At 34.0% G+C, this 21,197-nt stretch overlaps 2 protein-coding genes and 1 long non-coding RNA gene across 5 annotated transcripts; 2 read left to right on the forward strand and 1 right to left on the reverse strand.

The window, feature by feature from the left end:
- The first annotated feature begins 85 nt into the window (after positions 1-85).
- On the forward strand, positions 86-3,328 carry LOC110830049 (protein FAM32A). Its single transcript, XM_022064434.2, has 3 exons — positions 86-201; positions 1,735-1,876; positions 3,071-3,328. Exons 1-3 carry the CDS (start codon positions 140-142, stop codon positions 3,191-3,193), a joined length of 327 nt encoding a protein of 108 aa, XP_021920126.1. The 5' UTR covers positions 86-139; the 3' UTR covers positions 3,194-3,328.
- On the reverse strand, positions 3,304-4,781 carry LOC110830051 (uncharacterized). The gene is made up of 2 exons (XR_002543156.2): positions 4,532-4,781; positions 3,304-4,197 (listed from the first exon to the last, which is right to left on the reverse strand). It is a non-coding gene; the product is annotated as an uncharacterized LOC110830051 (long non-coding RNA).
- A 254-nt stretch (positions 4,782-5,035) lies between these two features.
- On the forward strand, positions 5,036-18,231 carry LOC110830050 (transmembrane protein 243-like). Of its 3 annotated transcripts, none has more exons than XM_087348087.1 (5): positions 5,036-5,579; positions 9,111-9,226; positions 10,189-10,344; positions 11,218-11,361; positions 12,502-14,716. In XM_087348087.1, exons 2-4 carry the CDS (start codon positions 9,143-9,145, stop codon positions 11,332-11,334), a joined length of 357 nt encoding a protein of 118 aa, XP_087204213.1. In that variant the 5' UTR covers positions 5,036-5,579; positions 9,111-9,142; the 3' UTR covers positions 11,335-11,361; positions 12,502-14,716. The 3 variants fall into 3 exon arrangements, with proteins under 3 accessions (XP_087204213.1, XP_087204211.1, XP_087204212.1); XM_087348085.1 differs by lacking the exon at positions 12,502-14,716 and adding an exon at positions 14,723-18,231 and having other exon boundaries at positions 5,040-5,579; XM_087348086.1 differs by lacking the exon at positions 12,502-14,716 and adding an exon at positions 14,723-18,231 and having other exon boundaries at positions 5,041-5,526.
- The last annotated feature ends 2,966 nt before the right edge of the window (positions 18,232-21,197 follow it).

The following is a 21,197-nucleotide window of genomic DNA, read 5'->3' on the forward strand; positions in this document are numbered from 1 at the left end:
ATTTGCATTTGGGAATGTTGAAGTGCTGTTAGGTTGGTATCCTGAGAAACTTTTACTTTTAAAATTTATATCCTGTGATCAATTTCCTGTAGTACCCAACAAAACTTTTTTACTTATCTGTGATCAGTTGTATGAAAAGATGGAGTACGAGGTTTGTGCTAAAGGTGCTCTGAAATTAAAAAGTGATTGTGAGGTTAAAAAGTAAGTATAAAACTGTTTTTTAACTATATATATGTATGATAATGTATATTGCTGAATGTCAAGATCATATTTTCCTTATTAATTGACTGAACTGTCAACTTTCTTTCAATGTGTCACATGCGTAGGATACTAATTGCACAACAAATATTGTACAAATTCGTAGCCCCTACACGAATTAAAAAACATTGCTCAATAAATATTCTGTAATACTGAGTTCTAGGGTTAACTGATCTGGCATACCAGGAAGGCATATTACTTTGGCGTTAGGAAACGAAGGTTGACGAAAGACTGATTTAAGAAGTTATATATATATATATATATTTGACAATGAAAATTTGAAGAAGGAATTAGAAATAAGTTAATCAGGATATTCTATTCTTTTATTGAGCATGCGTGTTTTAATTTATTACAAATGTGTGTTCACCTTACAGAAAGACACTATCATGAGAAATTCCATCTCTGCTATCCAAAAAACCTACTTCCACACTATGCTTTCTGGCTACTAGACAAGCATTTGAAGATCTGAAATTTACCACTACAATAACAACTAAACACTGATCTAAACTCCCTTGTAATTGAAGTACTTGCCATAATGACAACTGACAAGATATTGTACAATATTCTCACTAGACAATTCAAACTTGCATCAGTTTTTAATTGATGAAGTTTTGCACAGTGTAGTACAAACACACACACACTTTGTACAGTCACTGTGCAAACTGTCAGTACTTCTTTTATACCCTCACAAAATTGAAAAGTCTTGTCACCAGATGTATGAAACTTGCAAAGCTGTAATATTCCTTTGTGGGACAAAGATGCGATCTGTATTTGCAGAGTATGTTTATGTTTTACCTTCCATCACCCAGATAGTCTTGCTTCCACATATGTGTTCTTAGTCACTGAGTTGTTAACACAGTTTCAGTGTCACTATTCAAAGCAAGCTTCTCTGTAAAACTGGTCAGTATCCACCAGCAACATCTAATACAGCAGTCTTTATATAGTTTTTTTTAGACCTCTTTTGCTTCTTATTGGGATATATTGACAAAACCCCACTTTTATGTTGTACTTCAAAATCAGTTCATGTACTGCTGGAGTTTCTTCATTGTGGTTCATTGTGGAATATATGTTAGTGAAGCGATTGGAAACCCTTCTGAGCTTTCATAATTTGGACTCATTATATCTGCCAGACTTTTATTATTCTTTAAGTGATGAAGTCTTGGTGTGGTATGTGTAAAAACTGAACATATTCATGACTTTTGTGTAGAGTGGAGTATAATAATTAGTTGCCCAGTAATCCTTTATGGTGTCCTGATCATCGTCACTGTTCTTGAACAAGTTTGTAATGAATGATTTCTTTGGTATGAAAACCAGATCTCAGAGATTCTTGATGTAAAGAATGTACAAAGCAGCTGAATCATTTAATTATGTAATCCAGTATGCATGAACTCACCAGTGTTTTTAGTTGCTGTGTATAATTACTATGTTTATGTAAATTAGTTGATACATCATACTTTGTTATTTATCTCATTTTAGGAGACGGAGGAAAACTGATAAGAAGAAATTATTGAAAGAGATGTCTGAAGTTTCTGAAGTAACAAAAGAAGAAAAATCTCAAATTATTGAAGTAAAACGGACGAAAGCTGAACTGGCATTTCAGAAAATGCAAGAAAAAATGGTAAGCTGTATGTACAAGATGGGGGGGGGGGGGGGGGGGGGGGGGGCGGCTTACAGGTTTCTCACTTTCAGATAAAATTCTTCAGTTATGTTCAAGAAGTAGCACTGATATGTGCAGAAATTGGTAATATTTTCTCCAGTTGAAGAATATTATTATCATCAAATGTTACAACAAACTCAAGTCAACCTTAGAACCTTAAAGATATATAATAAAATTACATAATTGCCTACATTTGCCCTTTCCAAAATTGACTCTTTACATTTAACCTGCACTAAAGCATTTCACACCTAACCATATTACATTTTTTGTCACAGTGTCAACAGGAAAAGTTGTATCATTGTTTTCATCCATTATATGATATCTTGTGTGTCTCATTTTTTGCCCTCCATCTCTCAGCCCCCAGTGTGGGTGCTAGGTGATAATACATGCCTTTTTAAAATACACAAAGAGATCATTATATAGTGACATAGTTGTAAATAATACTGATGGTTGTTAATATGTGACATTACACCTTTTATTTTTAGAACAAAGTACAAGGAGGTGTTACACTAGATTGAAGCAGTTTGAGCACTCTTTAATACTATCTACATTGCATTATGGAAATATACATGCAGTATGTAGTAGTGACATATTTTTAAGGAATTCAATTCTTCCAAAAGAGGGGACATAAACATTTTGTAGTTTCTAGAACAAAAGTAATGGTTAGCAGGCCATGAGGAAATGATTTTAGGCATTTGGCTGTATTGTATCATCATTAGCTTTCACCAAGATCTGTTGCTGTTCCCATTTGTCTTGTAATAGTTGGTTCCTTTTTGTGTGCATTTATGTCTTCGGTTCAACTGAAACCGCACAGATTTAATTTTAATCACTCTTTCTATAGAACCTGCATTACAATGTTCTAAAGTTTTAGTAAATTTGTGTTACAAATTACATAAGAGAAAGAAAATGGTCGTTATCAGGATCAGGGTTATGACATTCAGAATTATAAATACTTTCCTGAAACAATAAAATTAGGGAAATAACAGCCTTTATTTTTAATTTTTCAAACAATTTTGAAACTGTGTAAATATATGCATTAAAATGATAACACTGCAGTTATATCTATTCTGATAATTCTGTGTATGTGACACTACACAGTAATTTATATTTGAATGTGATTTTTTTCATTTGACTTACATATTCTTTTTCTTTCAGCAAAAGGAACGAATTAAACAAAAGGCTGCAATGACACACAAACAAAGAGTAGAAGAGTTCAACCGGCACCTTGATAGTCTGACAGAACATTTTGACATTCCAAAAGTCAGTTGGACGAAGTAGAAATGTAGTACAAGGGGCATCAGCATCTTATGTATACAAATATTATTCCTATGAAATAATTTAACTCGTTATAATTTGTTAATTTAAAAAATAAAAGGCATAATCAAAGCTATGGAAATAAATGTAATATTATTACATTGAGTAATTCTTATAGAAATTAATACATCATTTCACCCCACAACAGTGATTCTCAACCTTATGGTGCTGAAGGTATGTTTGGGATATTCACTTCTCTTGTGGCGCACTAGAATTAGTATAGAGAACTAAAATATATCAGATTACTCCTATTTTTAACTAGTGTCATTTATTAGAAATGTACAATTATCTTAAAACAGAATATGATTAATTTCTGTTATAAATATCAATTTAAAGAACTTAAGCAAATGCATTGGTCTCCAAACTTTGTATAAATGGTAAGATTTGAGTTTTCACTGTGGTGAGTATGAAGATGTCTGTCTTCTGGGTTGTAGCACTGTGTAGTTTAGTAGAATGGTAGAAGTTTACCACCATTTCAGAGGTCCATGCTGCCTCCATCATCACCAGACGTTTACCAACACTTCAGATATCCTTGCTGCCTTCATCATCATGGTTATCTTTGTAGAAGTAGGGCCTGTTCCACAGTCCAAGTCACTAAACAGATTTACATTGCAGTACATAAAATATACACATGGTCTCTTGTGTATCAGGCAGTGTGCAGTAGATTATGCTGTATCTTAACTTGCTCTATGCTACAACAGCAGCCTAGTCACTTGAACGGCTGTAATTTTGACCGCCACCAATTTTAAGTCTCTTACATAGTTCCTGTGTACAGATTATAATGATTTTATTACTTCTGCTTGTTGCTTGCATAATTTTATTATGGAGTCATGAATGTGTAGAATTTTGAAAGTCTCATGCAAATTGTGGACCGGCGTGTATCTTGGAAATTTTCTGTTGGTTTTTAAGTTTGCTTGCAAGACACATTGAATATAGCTGTGGAGACCTAGGTAGGCAGACTGAGTTTCCTGAGAATGAAAGAAAGAACATCTTTGCTTAGTTTCCCATATCAAGTATCCAAGTGGAAAAGCAATAACATGTAAGAAACTTTCTATGTTAAATTTCAGCATTTCAATTAAAAACTGTCCTGCTAGATGTACATTAGCAACTAATGTTGCCTACAGGGACTTTGTTATATTCACTTCCTTTCATCATATTCTATAACTGAGGTACTATCCATGTGTTAGATATTAAATACATACATTATATACATATATACATTTTTCCCCTTTCTTGCCTCCCCGCACAGCATTGACTTGCTATGAGTTAACATCTAGTTATACAAACACCCTGATTTAGTACCTTGTTTGTATTTATTATGCTCATTTTTTCTCCTTTTAACCTATTGACTTCATTGAATTACTGTTAGAAAGATACTGATATGTTCAGCAGCAAGTTGCCTTTGTCTACACTCGTGTAATTTCTTAAAATAGAACAGAATTTATTTACATTCCAAAATTTATACAAACAACCGGAGTCACAAACCAAGTCTTCAAACCATCATTAGTACAACAAGAAACAAGATTAAACATTTACAGCACTCTAGCAAGACAGGTACTATTGTATGTAAGTGAAGTCTGGACAATTAGAAAGGCGGATGAGAAAAGATTGCAAGCAGCAGAGATGAAATTTATGAAGAATGCTGGCTTTACACTTCTGGACCACAAAAGAAAAGAAGAAATTCTAGAAAAATTTAAAGTCAAACCAGTCTCTAAATTTATTCAGAATTATCGTGCCAATTAGAAAGACCACATTGAAAAAATGGACTCTAATAGAATCCCAAACCAACTTTTGAACTACAGACCGAATGGAAAGATAATCCTGGGAAGACCGTTAAAAAGACGGAATGAACCGGTAATAGGCCACTTGACCTAATACTTGATGAATATGATGATGATCCTTCATAGGCCTAAGCCAAAGATGTAGAACAGGTCATAGCACAAATACAATAATGATGTTTGTTATTTTTCTGTCATTAATGTGTTTTTAGCTTGTGCTGTATCTGCAGTTGACCTACTGACTTGATGTAGCGCACTAGTAACAAAAATAAGAGTTGAATTATTATCGGCTGATCTAGGATTTAGTGAAGCATCCACTGTTTTAGTACATGTTTCTGACCGAGAGGTGTTGCTACGTTACATAGTTGTGCAAATCTATATTGTACCACAGCGTTCATTTTCAATTACGAACACGTGATTTTGACTGTCCTGGTGTTTGTGTAATACGACACTAAATGCGCTTGTTTGTGCTGTCAGCTTACAGTTTATAGTGAAATGGTTGTTATGTAACTGAATGAAGTAAGATTAGTTTGTATATTGAGGATATGTTTAAATCATAAATGTTTTTCGTGGTATGTGGATTTTTGTGTGCTATTTAATTTTTGGTATTTGTACGTAACTTATGAATGGCTGTTACTCTGCAATAGCAGCAATTGGGGGCGATTTCAACAAAACGTTTGTACGGAATAGGTTGTAGTGGTATCGCTATAGACTTTTATTCAGACGATCCACGTTTCGAATAATGGTGTGGACCATTTGGCTGTCTTTAGTGATGTTTGTGGAAGTTTTCTAAAGTATTTTAAAAATATCCTAATCGATTTCTTGAACTTTTAACATTATCCTTACAGAAAACAGTTTGGAGTAAAAAGATTTTTGTCAACTGATGGACCCTTATACAAATTCACGGATGAAATATCACACGTCCTTAATGATAAAATGTATATGGGCGGAATATTTTGTGACCTTTTAAAACATTTTATTGAGTGAATCAAAACTAAAACAAAATATATATGGAACTTAAGGTAAAGCTGGGCAGCCGTACCTTAATGGTAGAAAACAAATAGAACTTGTTCTGTTAATCCTAGTTCAAATGCTCAAACTAGGGTGACATAAAACATGGAGTTTCTCACAGATCAATACTTGGTTTTTTGGTTTTCTTTGTGTGTATTAATGATCTATCCCCAGTTCTGGATTATGACATGCTGTCTCTAAGCTATGTAAAGATTTATCCCCCCCCCCTTCCAGCTGTACAGTAAGAAATAAAGAGTAGAATAGAGTAGAGTAGAGTTTATTTACATTCCATAGATCCTTCTTAGGACTCAACCAAAGGATGTAGAACATGTCATTTCATACAATATACATACACTTCAGAACTTTCAACACAAGTACAAGAACGTATTTCACATATCAATGTACATAAATTTCAGATTCTGCAATACAAGTATGAAAAATAATTTTACAAATTAATATACATAAACCTCAGAATTTTAAATATAAATACAAAACTTGCTTTACATATACGTAGATTATGGATATAAAGCTTAAACATTTTCAGCAGAGATGAAATCATCTACAGAATAGAAGGAGTGAGTAAAGAGGTAATCTTTCAATGCAGGCTTGAATACCTTTATATCATAATTTAGACTTTTAATTGTTGGTGGAAGATTATTAAACAACTTGATACCTGTATAGTACACTCCTTTCTGATATTTAGTAAAGTTAGCATTTGGCACATATAGATCATGTTTACGTCTTGTATTTAAATTATGTACATCTGTATTTCTTTTAAATTTATCCAGAAAATGTATTGTGTTGGAAACAGAAAGGGCAAAGAAAAAATAAATGATGGACCATTATATTGGCATATATACCTGGGGAAAAAATGAAACATGCATCATGAAACGGCTTTACTTGCATTATGAAATACTTTGTGGTTTCTTAACAGACATGAAAGAAGACTTTTGTTTCTTATAAACATGATAGTAATTATGGGGATCTGTACTTGATTAATGAAATTAGCTTTTTTGTGTTATGAGAAATTGATCCTGGTATTCTGAACAAAACATATCTTACAATAATCCTATATGCATTATTTGATTTTTGATTTCTTATATAGTCCATATGAAATATAAGACTTAATATGAAGGAACAGAAGAACATTATAGAGATCAGTATTTGTATAATTCAATCATTTATTGAGTTGAGTTCTCTGTACAGAAGGTTTTATCTATTCAACATTAGGTTTTGTAGTCTACAGCTCTGGTATAACTCTCTCTAATGGTGCTATTTTCTTGCTACACAGTATTTATTCTTACATCTTCCTTATTGCCACTTATTTCTTATCAATTTTATTCTCTTGTATCTTTGTACATATATTTTTCTGTTTCAGTTCTACAGCATTAGTACATATTAGTTTTCTTATATGAGCTAGGTATCTCTTCATTAACAGTAAGCCATTTTATACTCAAAAATTGGTTCTTAGGTTCTACAGCGAAATGAATATGAAAACTACTTCGCTGGTAGGAAAGTTGCTAGTGCAGCTCACAGAAGTGCTGATGTGATGATCACATTTGGAAGTCAGGCCTTTGGCTTTTTGATGCATATGTTTTATTTGCACATATTTAAACTGTGCATTTGTGATATTGTATTTGCACTTCTTCTTCTGTTGTAATCAATCCAAGGATTGGTTGGCAGCAGCTTGAGTTGCTGATACTTGGGAAATCCTGAGGATCTTAAATGCGGTGGATTCCCCTTGCCTTCCGCATCCTATGCCATTGACCCATCCGGGTTCATCTGCCTTTAGGGGTGATTTCTCACCCCAAGGACATAAGGGTTCCCTGAACCTTCACCCTCTGAAGAGGCTATTGGCACTAGGTGGAGGAGGACCACTTATACCGGTGGTCACTCGGTCTGTAATTTGTATTATGAGTTCCACATCCTTCACTTAAATATTACCTCCCACCAACCATTCTTATTCCATACAGCCTTTGCAGTAAACTTCATTTATTATTATTATTAAGTGTTCTGTCTTACGACAGGTCCATCATTAAGTAATCAAAAAATCAGAGTATTGCAAAATTTTAAAATAATTCTTGATTATTTATATTGAAGTGTGCATAATTTTAAGCAGGTATCATGTCTGAAATTGCTTATACTGACCAACATGAATGATGGCAGCTAAGGTTTGGACACTTATGTTTATGTACTGTCATGTGACCTTGTCAGATTCACTCACTTGTACGCTCGCTCAGATATTGGCCTAGAAAGTGTTTGGTTACTTTTAACAGTGGAAGCATTGGATTTATACAAAGAATTATTAGTGAGTGAAATGTTACAATTTGTATTTTGCTCTCTGCTTGCCATCAACTTTTGTTCCTGTTGGTCACTTTAGTCCCATATGTACCATTGAAATCTACACCATTGTCTTGGTCCTCACTGTCTCAGGCTTATGTGTGGTTAGCCTCTGCAGTTGCTTGTCTTTCATGTTTGATTAAGGAGTCTTTTAGTTTTTCCATCATATTTAGTAACCCAGTTGTAAAGACCAAAAATGCAGGTTTGAAACAAGAGTAAACACATTTTCATAGCTTTGACATATGTAGAAAATTTAGAAGTTCAAATTTTTAGTGTTTTCCAAACATATAATACTAGTAAATTTAATAGAATTTAGCAAGTTCTAAGATAAACTTATGACACTTACTTTCCTTAAACTATAAATTAATAATTATAGTATTTCTGTACATATTTCCATGAGTACTGATTCTGAATGTGTTATATTTGCCAGAGGTAACCTCAAATTTTTGCATTGTCAACATGTCTTTGATTGATAAGTTGTAAGAAAATAAGTTACACAGAATTTGCAGGTAGTTTAGGTGAGACAGATACACATACGTTATACCGTAAGCTTATCTGTTCTTTTAAAATAAAGTAAGCTAAAGAAAAATATTCTATACAGTTGAAAAGTAATAATTAGAAAATAGTTACCAGTATGTAATGGTACAGTAGTTGTAAGGTTCATACATTAATTTGCTTCCCATTACTTTGAACTAAATTCCCAGAATCAGTACTTGGAAGTTTCACTTCAATATCATTATTTTCTGTTGCAGATTTTTGTTTTTTTCTTATTTAAAACCTGAGAATGGCTTCAGGATATCAAGCTGTTGATGGGTTTCCTGTTACTCCAGATGTCCCACTCTTTGGAGCTGCAGAACAGAGTTCTGGAGTAAGATGTTTAACATGAATTTACATATCATTTGGTTTTGTCTGTTGAAATGTTCAGAATCAGATATGATGATTTGGCCCAGTAATTGTTTACTGATGTGCACATAATTTTCCCACGCCTCTCCTGTCATGCCTTGTCATCAGGCAATGTATGCATGTTACAGTACAGTTCAATGATTCTAACATAGAAAGATGACTTGCTGACTGGATTGCTGGGGTTCAAATCCTGGGAGGAGCATTTATGATTTATCTTTTCACCACTATGTCTGGAAAGGGCTCTGTGGCCCATTTAGCTTCATTTTCAGTGGATACTAGTTGTTTTGTTCTTTTTTGGAGGGGGAGTTGTCAAAGGATGCATCTAGAAATGCTGAGTCAGCAAATACTGCATCAGTTTTGATCAGCATTGTTAGGTTTAGGCTTATTTTATTTTACTTGTTACAGATTTTTAACCTGTGTGAGGATAGTTTATAAGTTTTGTATGGGTAGCTTGACATGATGGAAGAGCAATACAATTTTTTTTTTACAGTTTTAGCTTTTAAATGAAATAGCTGTCTCACATTTACTGATGGTTTTTATTCAGATAAACCTAGAGCTGCAGTTTCTTCTGAGATCTGTGAGTGTCTGGCAGAAGTCTGTAACTGTTTAATGATCTAGTTCTGTTTTGTTGATTTTTCCTGTCCCGCTATATGCCTCTGCAGGCGCTTGGAGGGAGTGGAGGTATAGCTCCTACTCTTTCGTGACCTCAGCACTAGATGGGGGTGAGTGGTCAGCATCACGCCCCAGCTGCACTTTACTCTCGGGAAAGGACTCCGGTACCCATTGGACAGGAGGCTAGAGGAAAAATCCTCTGCCCCCATCTGGGATCGAACCTCAGTCGTCCAGCCCGTAGCTAGTCACTATACTGACTGAGCTATCCCTGCTCATGTTTTGTTGATACCTAATGTATTTTGTATTGTTTTTCAGGCTCGATTGATTAATGTAATTGTTGGTTTCATCACCGTCTTTGTTGTTTTCTTTACAATGATTAGTGCCTTCGTATATGATGAGAATTCTAACAGAGGATTGAATATTACATTGGCAATAATTGTTGCAATGATATGTGCTTCTCATCTGCTGCTGGTACGTAACTACACTTCTATCCACTGCCCTACTTTTATCAGGAAACATTGCTCCTGTTTCATATTTGGGAAGCCCTAAATCCAAATCTCGGCCCAGAAACCAACCACCCTGACAGGATTTTATGATTTTCCTCAGTCCCTCCCAGGCAGTTACCAAGATATTACCTTACATCAGATCACAACTGCTTCTTCCATGTCCTTAACAATTAATTTTTCTTTAGCCACCCTATTATTTGACTTTATGCCCTTCTGGCATAAAGACCTCAGAAACTGACAGTGTCATTAAATAAATAGTCAGAGGTTGCCTCTGCTTTTATACTTGGTGTAATTTCCTACAATGAGTGATATAAATATGACAACCATGCAAATCTCTATAGTGGGAATGATTAATACAAAATCCTATATTTTGTTGGGTAGTAAATCTTAGAAAGATACAGCTTTTGTTAATTTATCATTTTTTTAATATGTAAAATAACACCATGACATTTGTGTTAAGTAAGTGAATTATTTACATGGAGTGAGAAAAAATCATTCATCATGGTGTCATGATATACAGGGTTTTCTTGATTTCCTCTAACTCACAACATACCCATATTACAGGCCATAGAATGTTGAGGGCATTGTAAACAAACAAATTTTATAACAATGAGCATGTGAGATATAAAAGCTTGGTTCCTTTTCATACAACACTGTGGCTTTATAAATCTTCTGTAAATGAATTTATTTTTAAAAAAACAAAAGGGAGAAAATTTTCACTGATAATCTGAAAACCAAATATGTGCATTCATAATGGAGATCATTTTTTATATCCATCTGTGTTTATTTGGTTGTATTTATTAATATTTTGGAACTCTGTGTTTTCATTAATTTACAGATATTTTGGTACCGACAAGGTGATGTTGATCCAAAGTTCAAGAAACTCATCTACTACAATGCGTTTTGCATAATATTGCTTTGTATCTGTGCTAATATATATTTCCATGGAGCATAGGTTTCAATCCAGAGGATATTACAGCAGGTACTTATTTTGGTTGTAGAGTATCATATGTGATCTGGAGCTTTCATGGTGCTGAAGCATAATTAATTTTTCTTGGGATACCAGCTGTGTCAGGTGGTTCACTTTTCAACCACCTGACATGGCTGGTAGCCCAAGAAGAATTTATTATATATAGAGTGTCATAGTTTGTGAAGTATGTAAATTGAGACCAACATTATGGCTCATTGACAGAATGTTTAATTTAGTTATGTGATCAGGTACCTAGATTAGATTTTATTTTTTTATCTTATTGTTCTTCTGCCTAAAATGTTTACACTTTATGTGAGTCATCTAACAACCAAGCCTCTCTGTCTCTGTCCCATGTTCTTCCTTACATATGTTGACATCTTGATCTCAGTTTCTAATTTGGGATTTTTCCATTTTTATAACATTATAGCTAATGCTAATCCAGTATGTGAATAACATCCTATGATGATTTTTTACTGATCTGACAGAAGTAAAAATGCTATACAATGTTTTTCAGTAAGATTATGCAATAGATTATACAGCATATGTATGTTTGGAAGCAATGTAAGAGGTTTTCAGTGACCGAGTCATTTGTCATGGTCTTTGGCCCCCACATTCCCCTGATAACACCTTATAACTTTTATTTGTGGGAATTTCACAATATAAAGTGTGACAAACAAATCACCACACTATGGATTAACCAAGAGTTAACACCAGTGTGTTCTGTAGGTACACTGGGTATATTCAGTCGGGAGGAAGCATTTTCAGCATCTGCTGTAGCACTGGTTAGTTTTTATTATACTTTGTAAATGTCATTCTCGTTGTGATAACTTACCATTCATCAAAGGCTACCTTCATTGTCTGTTACCCGAGCATAGTTGCAGCAAATTGCAGCCTAACCAGCTGCCCACTTGCCTATAGCCATCTTGGAAAAAAACAACATGGTAGACCTGTGTCATACTCATTTTCAAACAGCTGGGACAGTACTGCTTGTCAGTGCTGTTGTGTTTCTACTTCATTAAATTTCCATGAATATACCACAGATCAGTGTTCCCCAACCTTTTTGTGCCTATGGGCACATTTGAGAGTTTATGAGATCGTGGCAGGCACCAACCAATTAACAAAGCCAAATTTTCTTTTCTCTGGACAAATAAGATATGGACACCAAGTATTATACAGAACAACACAACGTTTAATGATACAAGAAACGATGCAATCAAAAATACGTAGTTTCGTAAGTACAATTATTATTACTCAAGTGGGAAGTTAGTGTGATGTTTGTCGCTGCATTTCATTGGCCAGTTTTTCAAATTTGGGAGTGTAGGATGATGTTGCTGCTCGCAAACAATCGTCAAGATGGGCTTCAGTAAGTCGATATCTGCGCTTTGATTTTATAATGTTCATGGTTGAACGGCCTTCATTATTCAGTATAACCTCTTTCCGTAACAACGTGGGTACCCAAAAAGAGCCTTGGCTGGCACCGCGTTGGGGACTACTGCCATAGACGACTCACATTTTTCAAATGATGTTACTTATATAAAATTTAACAGCCTTCAAAGGAATGTACAGCTTTAACCCTAGCCTGCTCTTCCACAAAGTTAGGGATTCATCAGGATATGTGATAGAAGTGACGTGGAATTGCCAGCCAAGCACTTGCCTGTGCAACAATGTGGGGAAGAGAATCTCTGATTTACCTTATTGACTATCCTGATACCCCACCTGTGCAAAGATCACTGACCCCAGACAACTCTGATGTCTTTTGTACCATTCACAAAGACAAAAGGCCTTGTTTTGACAGTACGTAACACTGCTTATATATTGAAAAATCGAGGATCTAGAGATAGTAACAATAAATGTAAATAAACCACTGCCATGCTACTCTTGTAATGCTATTAAATCTGCACAAATTCTATGTACATATGAGGAAAGAATAACTTTTGATTTATCAAATCTGTCAATAGTATTTCCTTGATTGTTCTGTTCTGTAAGTTCATAGTTTTAGGTTTGCAATATCCTCGCGGCCAATAGAACAAAGGATATTCTTAAAATCTGTTGCCTTTAACCTGATTGACGGGTGGGTGTGGCAGTTGATAAACGTAGCTGATGCCGACAGTGTTTTTATCTTATAACACACACACTCCTTGCTGCTTCTCATTTAATACACACTGTATGTAATTTTATATGTTATATATAATTTCTTTTAAGTTCTTAATCTTAACACATGAAAATGACTAGTTTGGTTGAAACATGTTTAGTGTGTATAAACCGCAATCGCATCAATCAACAGTAACTTGGTAATAACGTTAGTGTTTTACTAATATGCTGGATGTTGCGTGTTTTGATGGAATACAATTATGTATATGCACTTGGAAAGTTGAAAGAAAGTTGTTGTCTTACTGATTTGATGGCTGTGACATGGCCTTTCCACTGTTCATGATCACCACATCAATGCTGAGTCAGTAGTCATATTAAGAGGAAGTGGCATGTTACCTTGTGATTTTCCAATGAGAATCAGTGTTGTGCAAAATTAATTTTCTGTTGCTCATGAATTTGTTTACATTGGAGCATCAGGTGTTTTTGTGTGTCTTATGTGACATTTAAGTCCACTGGGAAATATTAAAAATATTCAGGCGTTAGTTTCTCAGATTTCAAGTTCCCCATGGAAACATTATTCAGAATCTTGCCTATAAAATAAGATAATTTGGCATATTAACCAAACATAAATTTTCAAATCATCATCAGACTTCAGACAAGAATTTTAATTTATTAGGGCTTCCAAGGCATATAATAGCAGAGCTTGGGATGTAAAGAGGCCTAATGGGAAGATATTGTCAGACCCTTTTTAACCATAAAATGAGCTAATTATGATGGAATGTCACAAGTAACAAGTTATATTCAAGATGTAGAAGCAGTCTCAACTACACATTGAAAGTTAATCTTCTGGATTTTGGTGCCATGTAGACTTGTCAGTTGATGCCATTATTACCAAGAAATGTACTCTCTCCATCTTCAGGGCTGAAGATGAAGACATGTTTCTCTGAAACATATTCTGCCCTGAAGATGGAGACATTATAAGATATTGGCATCTACCAACAAGTCTATGTGGCACTAAAACCCGGAAGATCATTGTCACCCTCACTGCCATGAAGACCTCAAATCTTACATATTTAAAGAACCACCTCTCCACATCCAAATTTAAAATATGAATCCACTGGTGGGAAGATGCTTAAAAAGGCAGTGAAAAGATTCAGTTTCATATTTACAGAGAACAGTGAGATAATGGTGATGATGAAAGTGTATTGTTATTATGGAATAACTTATATTTTGTAGTTGCAATGTTTGATTGGTTTTCTGGTTTCTCTTCATTATTTTGCAGGTCAGAGGTGAAGCGCTATGAATTGGTTTTGTACACGTTTGATGAGCATTATTATAAAATGTAAGAGGATTTCATCATAATAGTTGTACAGGGTGGACAATTTATCTTTGAAGTGAGTCCTTAGAATTGATAACTTCATGTCTGTATAGCAATTGAACTTTTGTCAACAAATATCTGTATACTTTCCCATACAGTGTAACTTACATTATTTTACAGAAGAGCCTGTCATCTTGAAGCAGTACTTCTACATATGACAAACATTTTTGAATCTGTGAACTCCATGGTGATTTCCTACACTCCAGTAGGGATTGTCTTGATTTTTTACATAACCACTTACTGTAAACCACTGTCTGATTAAAAAGAGTGTAAAGTTATTTGTGATTCTCATTCCACACAATCTGTAGGCATGAAATTTGTGTGGCTTGAACTTCACAATAACTAAACATTAATAATTTTGTTTTTACTTGAGTTGAATTCTCTGACATGCACCTTTGAAGAGTCATGGGGCAGAGTGGCTTTTATGTTTCAGATTTAGCATCGTACCTCAGTCTGTTCAGGTAAAAGATGTATTTCCCCCCCCCCCCCCCTTTTTTTTTTTTTCCAACAGTGAGCATGTTGCACTAAAATTTCCAACATTTTATACTTTGTAAAATGTAGATATTTTCAGCTAAACTTTTGGTAACATTTTCTTTGTATTAGAAAAATCCTACTGTTATTGTGAGTACATCAGTAAAACACTATGAAATCTGAACTGGACATGGACACTGTCTTAAACACTGAATCCATATAAGTACAAACACTTGCTTATCTCAATAACTACTGATAACACGGTGACTTGATAGAAGTTAGAGTTTTCTCTGCATGGTACAGTAGAACATGTTAGATGTAGGTAACTGATAATTTGTCCACTTATTTTATTTACATTAGAAAATTATTTACAGTATATTTTGAATTGTTCTTGATAACCTAAAATAGAAATACAGTGTATGGACTTTTGTACTAAATTAAGGTGTACATTAAAACACCTTTGGCAGGGATACAAAACTTCTATAAGATCTGTTTATATGGGGCCATTTCTTTCTTTCACTTTATGATTCCTGTTATGTGTAGTCTTGTGTATACTATACATGATTGAAAGTAAATTTGTTATTAACTCTTTGATTAGCAATGTGACAATCAAATTCCATCTTCAACACACACAGATTCGTCGTGCATTAACTGTCTCACCCATAATTCCAAATTAGTGAGGTTACAAATTTTCTTTATGCGTCAATAAGTACAAGTAATCTGACATAGATTGATTTATTTCATAATTGGAAAGTCCGGACAATATAATCTTGAATCAAAATTTTCAAGTAAACAAATATTTCAGTGTCTGATGGAAGTCATAAATAAAGAAAATGTAAATGCACATGCATATGATGCAGAGCAAACTTACAGCTTTCATGCACATTCCAACTCACGTAAGAATATATGCATGCTCTTCAAAGGTTTAAGTAACTTGAACATCTTATATGTTAAATACAGAATATGCACTTGGTTATGAAGTTATTCCTCATGTATAAAGTGAATATTTAATGACAACTGAAGTTGATGAAAGACTCTGAGTTACAAGCCGCATCAGGTGGCTGAATGGTGAATAAACCATTTCTGCCAACGTTTCAAGAACAATCTCTGCATGCAGCAGCCCTGAGGATGAGAGCAGAGATCCTTCTCGAAACATTGGCAGAAATGGTTTATTCACCGTTCAGCCACCTGATGCGGCTTGTAACGCAAGAGTCTTTCATCATCATTCCTAACGATAATCCAAAATATTTTCATTCAAAACTTGCATTGACTATTTTTGTGTTCCAGTTAAAAGCTTTTCTGTTCTTTTGTTTTGGTTTGGGATTCTGTCAGTATATTTTGAGGCCCAAACTATTCCATGGAAAAAGAAGTTTTAGAAGTGAAATATTTTCCAAGTGCATGTTGCAAATGTTGAGCAATCAATCATTGGATTTGAAATAGAAGCAGTGTTGATGCTCATAGCATAAAATACTGTGTGGGACATGAGCAATAACTAGCTTCAAAACTAATTGCAATATTCATAGTGATATTCTAAAAAGTTTATCTTGTGCATCAATTGATGACCTCTAAGTATTATATATCAGTGACCTTTTAAAGTCATTAGATATGAGTGTATATGTAACTATTTGTGACATATCATTATGTTATTACTTTATAATATATATTGTTATTCATCAGACACAACACTTTTGTTTTGAAAAGTATATTATTTGAATATCATAAGGCTACATGTTTCACCACACCTGTGCCATCGTCAGACCCATCAGTCTCAACGTATATGTTGTGTAGAACAAGGGTCTGGTGATGGCACAGCTCTGCTGAAACATGTGACATTATGATATTGCGATATTAGACATTTCAAAACAAAATTGTTGTGCTTGGTGGATAACAATATACCTTGTTGAGTGTGTATGTATTTTCATTAGTATTGTTAGAAAGTAAATGTAACTATAACACAAATGTTTACATAAAATTATTTCAGTTAGATACTTATTACATTTACTTCTTCATTCACATGGTTTCGGTTTGAAGTTTTGAAGAAGAATATATAGGCTACCATTTTTTTATTTATATTACTTTGTTCTAACTTTAACTCAGATATGCTGTTACTAACAGGCAGGATGATGGTGTAGTGTTGATGGAAACAATAGAAGCTGTTGCAGGTAGCAATGAACAGCATTGTTTTGGGTAAGCAAGAAGAAGCTAGGCATGCTTCATCTCAGTTTTGTTCCAGCCACAGTTCATCCCACTTCATCTTCAGCTATTTGTTTATGTGGCTTTTTCAGGAACATATCTTTTGTGTAAGTGGATAAATATTGTATCAGATTGTTAAATTAATGTTACTGTGAAATATGATTTTGTTTGATGGCACATACAGGTACAATAGGGGCAGGCCGAAGTCCTACAGAGATTTATGAGGAAGAAATTAAATCTGAAACAGTTATTAAAGTCTGTGTTAACTTTAAAGTAAACATAAGATAATTATTTATTTTTGTATGCATATAAATAATAAAATAACTGAGTATCAAATGGCAGAATTGGGTCATGAAATAAATTTTAACTCACAGTAAAGTAGTTTAGTGATGACTTATTAGGATAAGAGAAGTACTCATGCTATTATAAGTTATGGTTGACAGTTTGTGTATGTTTGAAAAATTTAACTATAGCTTTTATGTCACCAAAGAGTGCAGAGAGCCTGCAGTAATTATTTCCATAACTAAAGTTATTTATACCACTAGTCAACTCCAAAATCTAATGAAGTAACTGTTATTATAAGGAAATGAAAATGTGCTGTCTCAGCATTCACTTGAATGACTAAGGGAGACCTCATTCAGGATAGCCAAGCATTTTAAATGCAGATTGTATTGTCATAAGTATTATAAGATGTAAATAATGTATAAATTAAATATTTTACAGTGAAAATAAAAAAAAGACTTGTGTGAGTTGTATGTATTATTACAAAAAATATCTTTGAAAACTTATTTGTTGAAATGAAAGATATAGAACAAAGCCAAAATTTGATGTATCTGTAATGTTACTCACCTAGGCCATCATCATGGAAGCAAGTGTAAAGTGGCTTTGATGTATGTATGTATGTTAGTTAGGTTAACAGTGCATCTATACAACAGTTTTTGATTGTAGTTTCAGTGTTTATTAAGATCCACTACATGTTTCAGCTTTAATTTGTCATCTTCAGGTGGTTCTCTTTAAGTGCTCATAATTAATAGATATGACAGCTAAAGAGTATACATATTTGAAACAGTTAACATATGTCGGAGATGCATGAAATTTTTATGGACAGCTAAAATATTCTTCTTGTGCCAGTAGGACTTTTCGTTAAGTATAATGGTATCACTGGGCTAGTTCGGTCAATATAGTGACTGGCTCAGACTGGACGACTGGGGTTTAATCTCCGACGGGTCCAGACCGGTTGTGGGATCCACCCAGCCTCCTGTCCAGTGGGTACCAAGCTCCTTTCCCAGGGGTAAAGTGCTGCTGGGGTGTGATGCTACTTGCCCCCACCTTGTGCTGAGGTTTAGAATGAGTATCTCCCCCCAAGGACCTACTTGGTTAAAAGTGGGACAGCTTTACTTTACTTGTTTTTTTATAATGGTGTGTCAGATGATGTGATTTATGCGTTGGAGGATTTATTGGTGGAGTGTTGTAGTTGAACATCAGAACTATAATAAAAAAAATTGTGTAAGTGGACTGTCAGCACAACTGGTACTTTTATTTGGGTTTGAAGAATGAATATTCACTGATTTACTGATTACAGTAACTGAAAAAAGTGTTTTATGTTCAGATGGCTGTCTTCTGGGATGTTGCATCATGTAGCCTGGTAGAAGTTCACTGACATTTTAGAGGTACTTGCTGCATCAATCACCAGGGCAGTCAGTGTTTTATGGTGTGAACTAAAGTTATGAGGTTGAATACAAATATCTGAATGGAAACATAACATTCATTCAAGTTTATCTACCTGTGATATAGTTTACTCATAAAGTGGTCCAGTTCATTTCCATACTGGACCTCTGGTTTGATTCAGATGAGATGAGTAATTCAGGGTTTTGAGAATAAAAAATCAGCAGGACTAGATGATATCTCTCCCTATTTATCAAAGAAATGTGTACCTTACATGATAAGACCACTATTAGAATTGATCAATGCATCAATTAGAGAAGGCATCTTCCCATCTACATTAAAAAAATCAGTTGTAAAACCAATTTACAAAAAGGGGGCGAAAGAAGATGCACATAATTGTCGTCCAATTACGCTTGTTCCAGCCCTTTCAAAGGTTCTGGAAAAGATAACAGCTATTCAGCTAACTTCTTTCTTAGATAAACACAATATCCTTAATAAATCTCAGTTTGGATTTAGGAAAAATAAATCATCAAATGATGCAATTGCTGCAATCATTGAAAATCTGAATAATAAAATAAAGTGCAATTGTGTACTATTATATTTATCAAAAGCATTTGATCGTATTGAACATAACATCCTAATGGATAAATTATACCAATATGGAGTTTGTGGCATACCACATAAGCTAATTAAATCCTATCTCACAAACAGAACACACAACAAGTAAAAGTCTCACATGTAGCAAACAATCAAATGAAAGAATACTTGTCAAGTAGCCTTCCAGTTAGATATGGAGTTCCTCAAGGTTCTGTCCTTGGTCCATTACTTTTTATTTTATATGTAAATGATATCCCACATCTAACACAAGGCAGAGCATTAATGTATGCTGATGACACATCAATATTGAATATGGGACGGGACATGAATGAACTCCAAAAGGTAACCTTATTCAATACAGACTTGGTAGAGCAGTATTTTGAGATAAATAATTTATTTATAAACCCAACTGAACACACATTACATTTTTTCAGGACAAAACAATGTAGGGAGAAAAGTAATCAAAAAATTGTAATAAAGAATAGGGAAATTGTTAAAGTAAAAAGTACTAACTTCCTGGGAGTTGTGATTGATTGCACCCTGAGTTGGGAAGTACATATTGAAAGAATGTGTGGTAGAATTAGCCGTAACCTATTTATAATCAATAGACTCTCTAAAATACTTCATCTAAATGTAAGAAGAATGTTGTATTATGGTTTGATTTATCCCTTTTTGTCTTACGGAATCATCATATGGGGACAGAGTGCTAAAGTACTCACTAGACGAATTTTTACTCTTCAAAAAAGGGCAGTAAGGTACATAGCAGGTTTAAAACCAACTGAATCATGCAGAGATAGTTTTAGGCATTTAAAGATATTAACAGTATACTCATTATACATTCAAGAAAAAATTTTATATGCAAAAGAAAAGTGTGTCTGCACTGTAAACAAACAAGTACATACATATAACACAAGAAATAATAATGACTATCACAAATATGTACATAAGTTAGAACTTTATAATAGCAAACTGTCAGTAGCAGGTTTTTTCTTCTATAACAAACTGCCTACCATAATAAAACAAATAAGAAATAACAATCAGTTTAAGAAGGAATTGAAGGACTTTCTTATTAAGGGGTGTTACTATTCTCTAGAAGACTATCTTAATGAAGAATTTTTGAATATTGGCTACAGATAATCTAATGTGTACCTATAATGCTATATCTCCAATGGGATTATATTGTATTTTGATAATGTAGATTGACATATCCTATATCAATGTATTTTTGATATACAGGGAATAAAGTATTATTATTATGGACTGCAAGCTTTATTTTCACCAACATATTGATTACATATGTTCACAAGCCCTTAGAATGCTAGGTTTTATTAGGTATATTACGTCTTCTTTTTCTACTTTAGATAGCTTATTGGTTTTGTACAATAGTCTTGTTTGGTCTAAATTGGAGTATGGATCTGTTACTTGGAATTCTATTACTTCCACTGATTTTACC

This window comes from Zootermopsis nevadensis, unplaced genomic scaffold, assembly GCF_977971745.1.
Source record: "Zootermopsis nevadensis isolate Lab colony 2312 unplaced genomic scaffold, Znev_1.0 Znev_ptg000012l, whole genome shotgun sequence".
Classification (NCBI taxonomy): Eukaryota; Metazoa; Arthropoda; class Insecta; order Blattodea; family Termopsidae; genus Zootermopsis; species Zootermopsis nevadensis.

What these genes read in the sequence shown, in the direction of transcription:
- LOC110830049 (XM_022064434.2), top strand. Translation starts at nt 140, where the DNA reads ATGGAGTACGAGGTTTGTGCTAAAGGTGCTCTGAAATTAAAAAGTGAT. An exon ending in AGTGATTGTGAGGTTAAAAA is followed by an intron (nt 202 to 1,734) that starts GTAAGTATAAAA and finishes ATCTCATTTTAG; the next exon opens with GAGACGGAGGAAAACTGATA. An exon ending in AGAAAATGCAAGAAAAAATG is followed by an intron (nt 1,877 to 3,070) that starts GTAAGCTGTATG and finishes TTTTTCTTTCAG; the next exon opens with CAAAAGGAACGAATTAAACA.
- LOC110830050 (XM_087348087.1), top strand. Translation starts at nt 9,143, where the DNA reads ATGGCTTCAGGATATCAAGCTGTTGATGGGTTTCCTGTTACTCCAGAT. An exon ending in CTGCAGAACAGAGTTCTGGA is followed by an intron (nt 9,227 to 10,188) that starts GTAAGATGTTTA and finishes ATTGTTTTTCAG; the next exon opens with GCTCGATTGATTAATGTAAT. An exon ending in GTGCTTCTCATCTGCTGCTG is followed by an intron (nt 10,345 to 11,217) that starts GTACGTAACTAC and finishes ATTAATTTACAG; the next exon opens with ATATTTTGGTACCGACAAGG.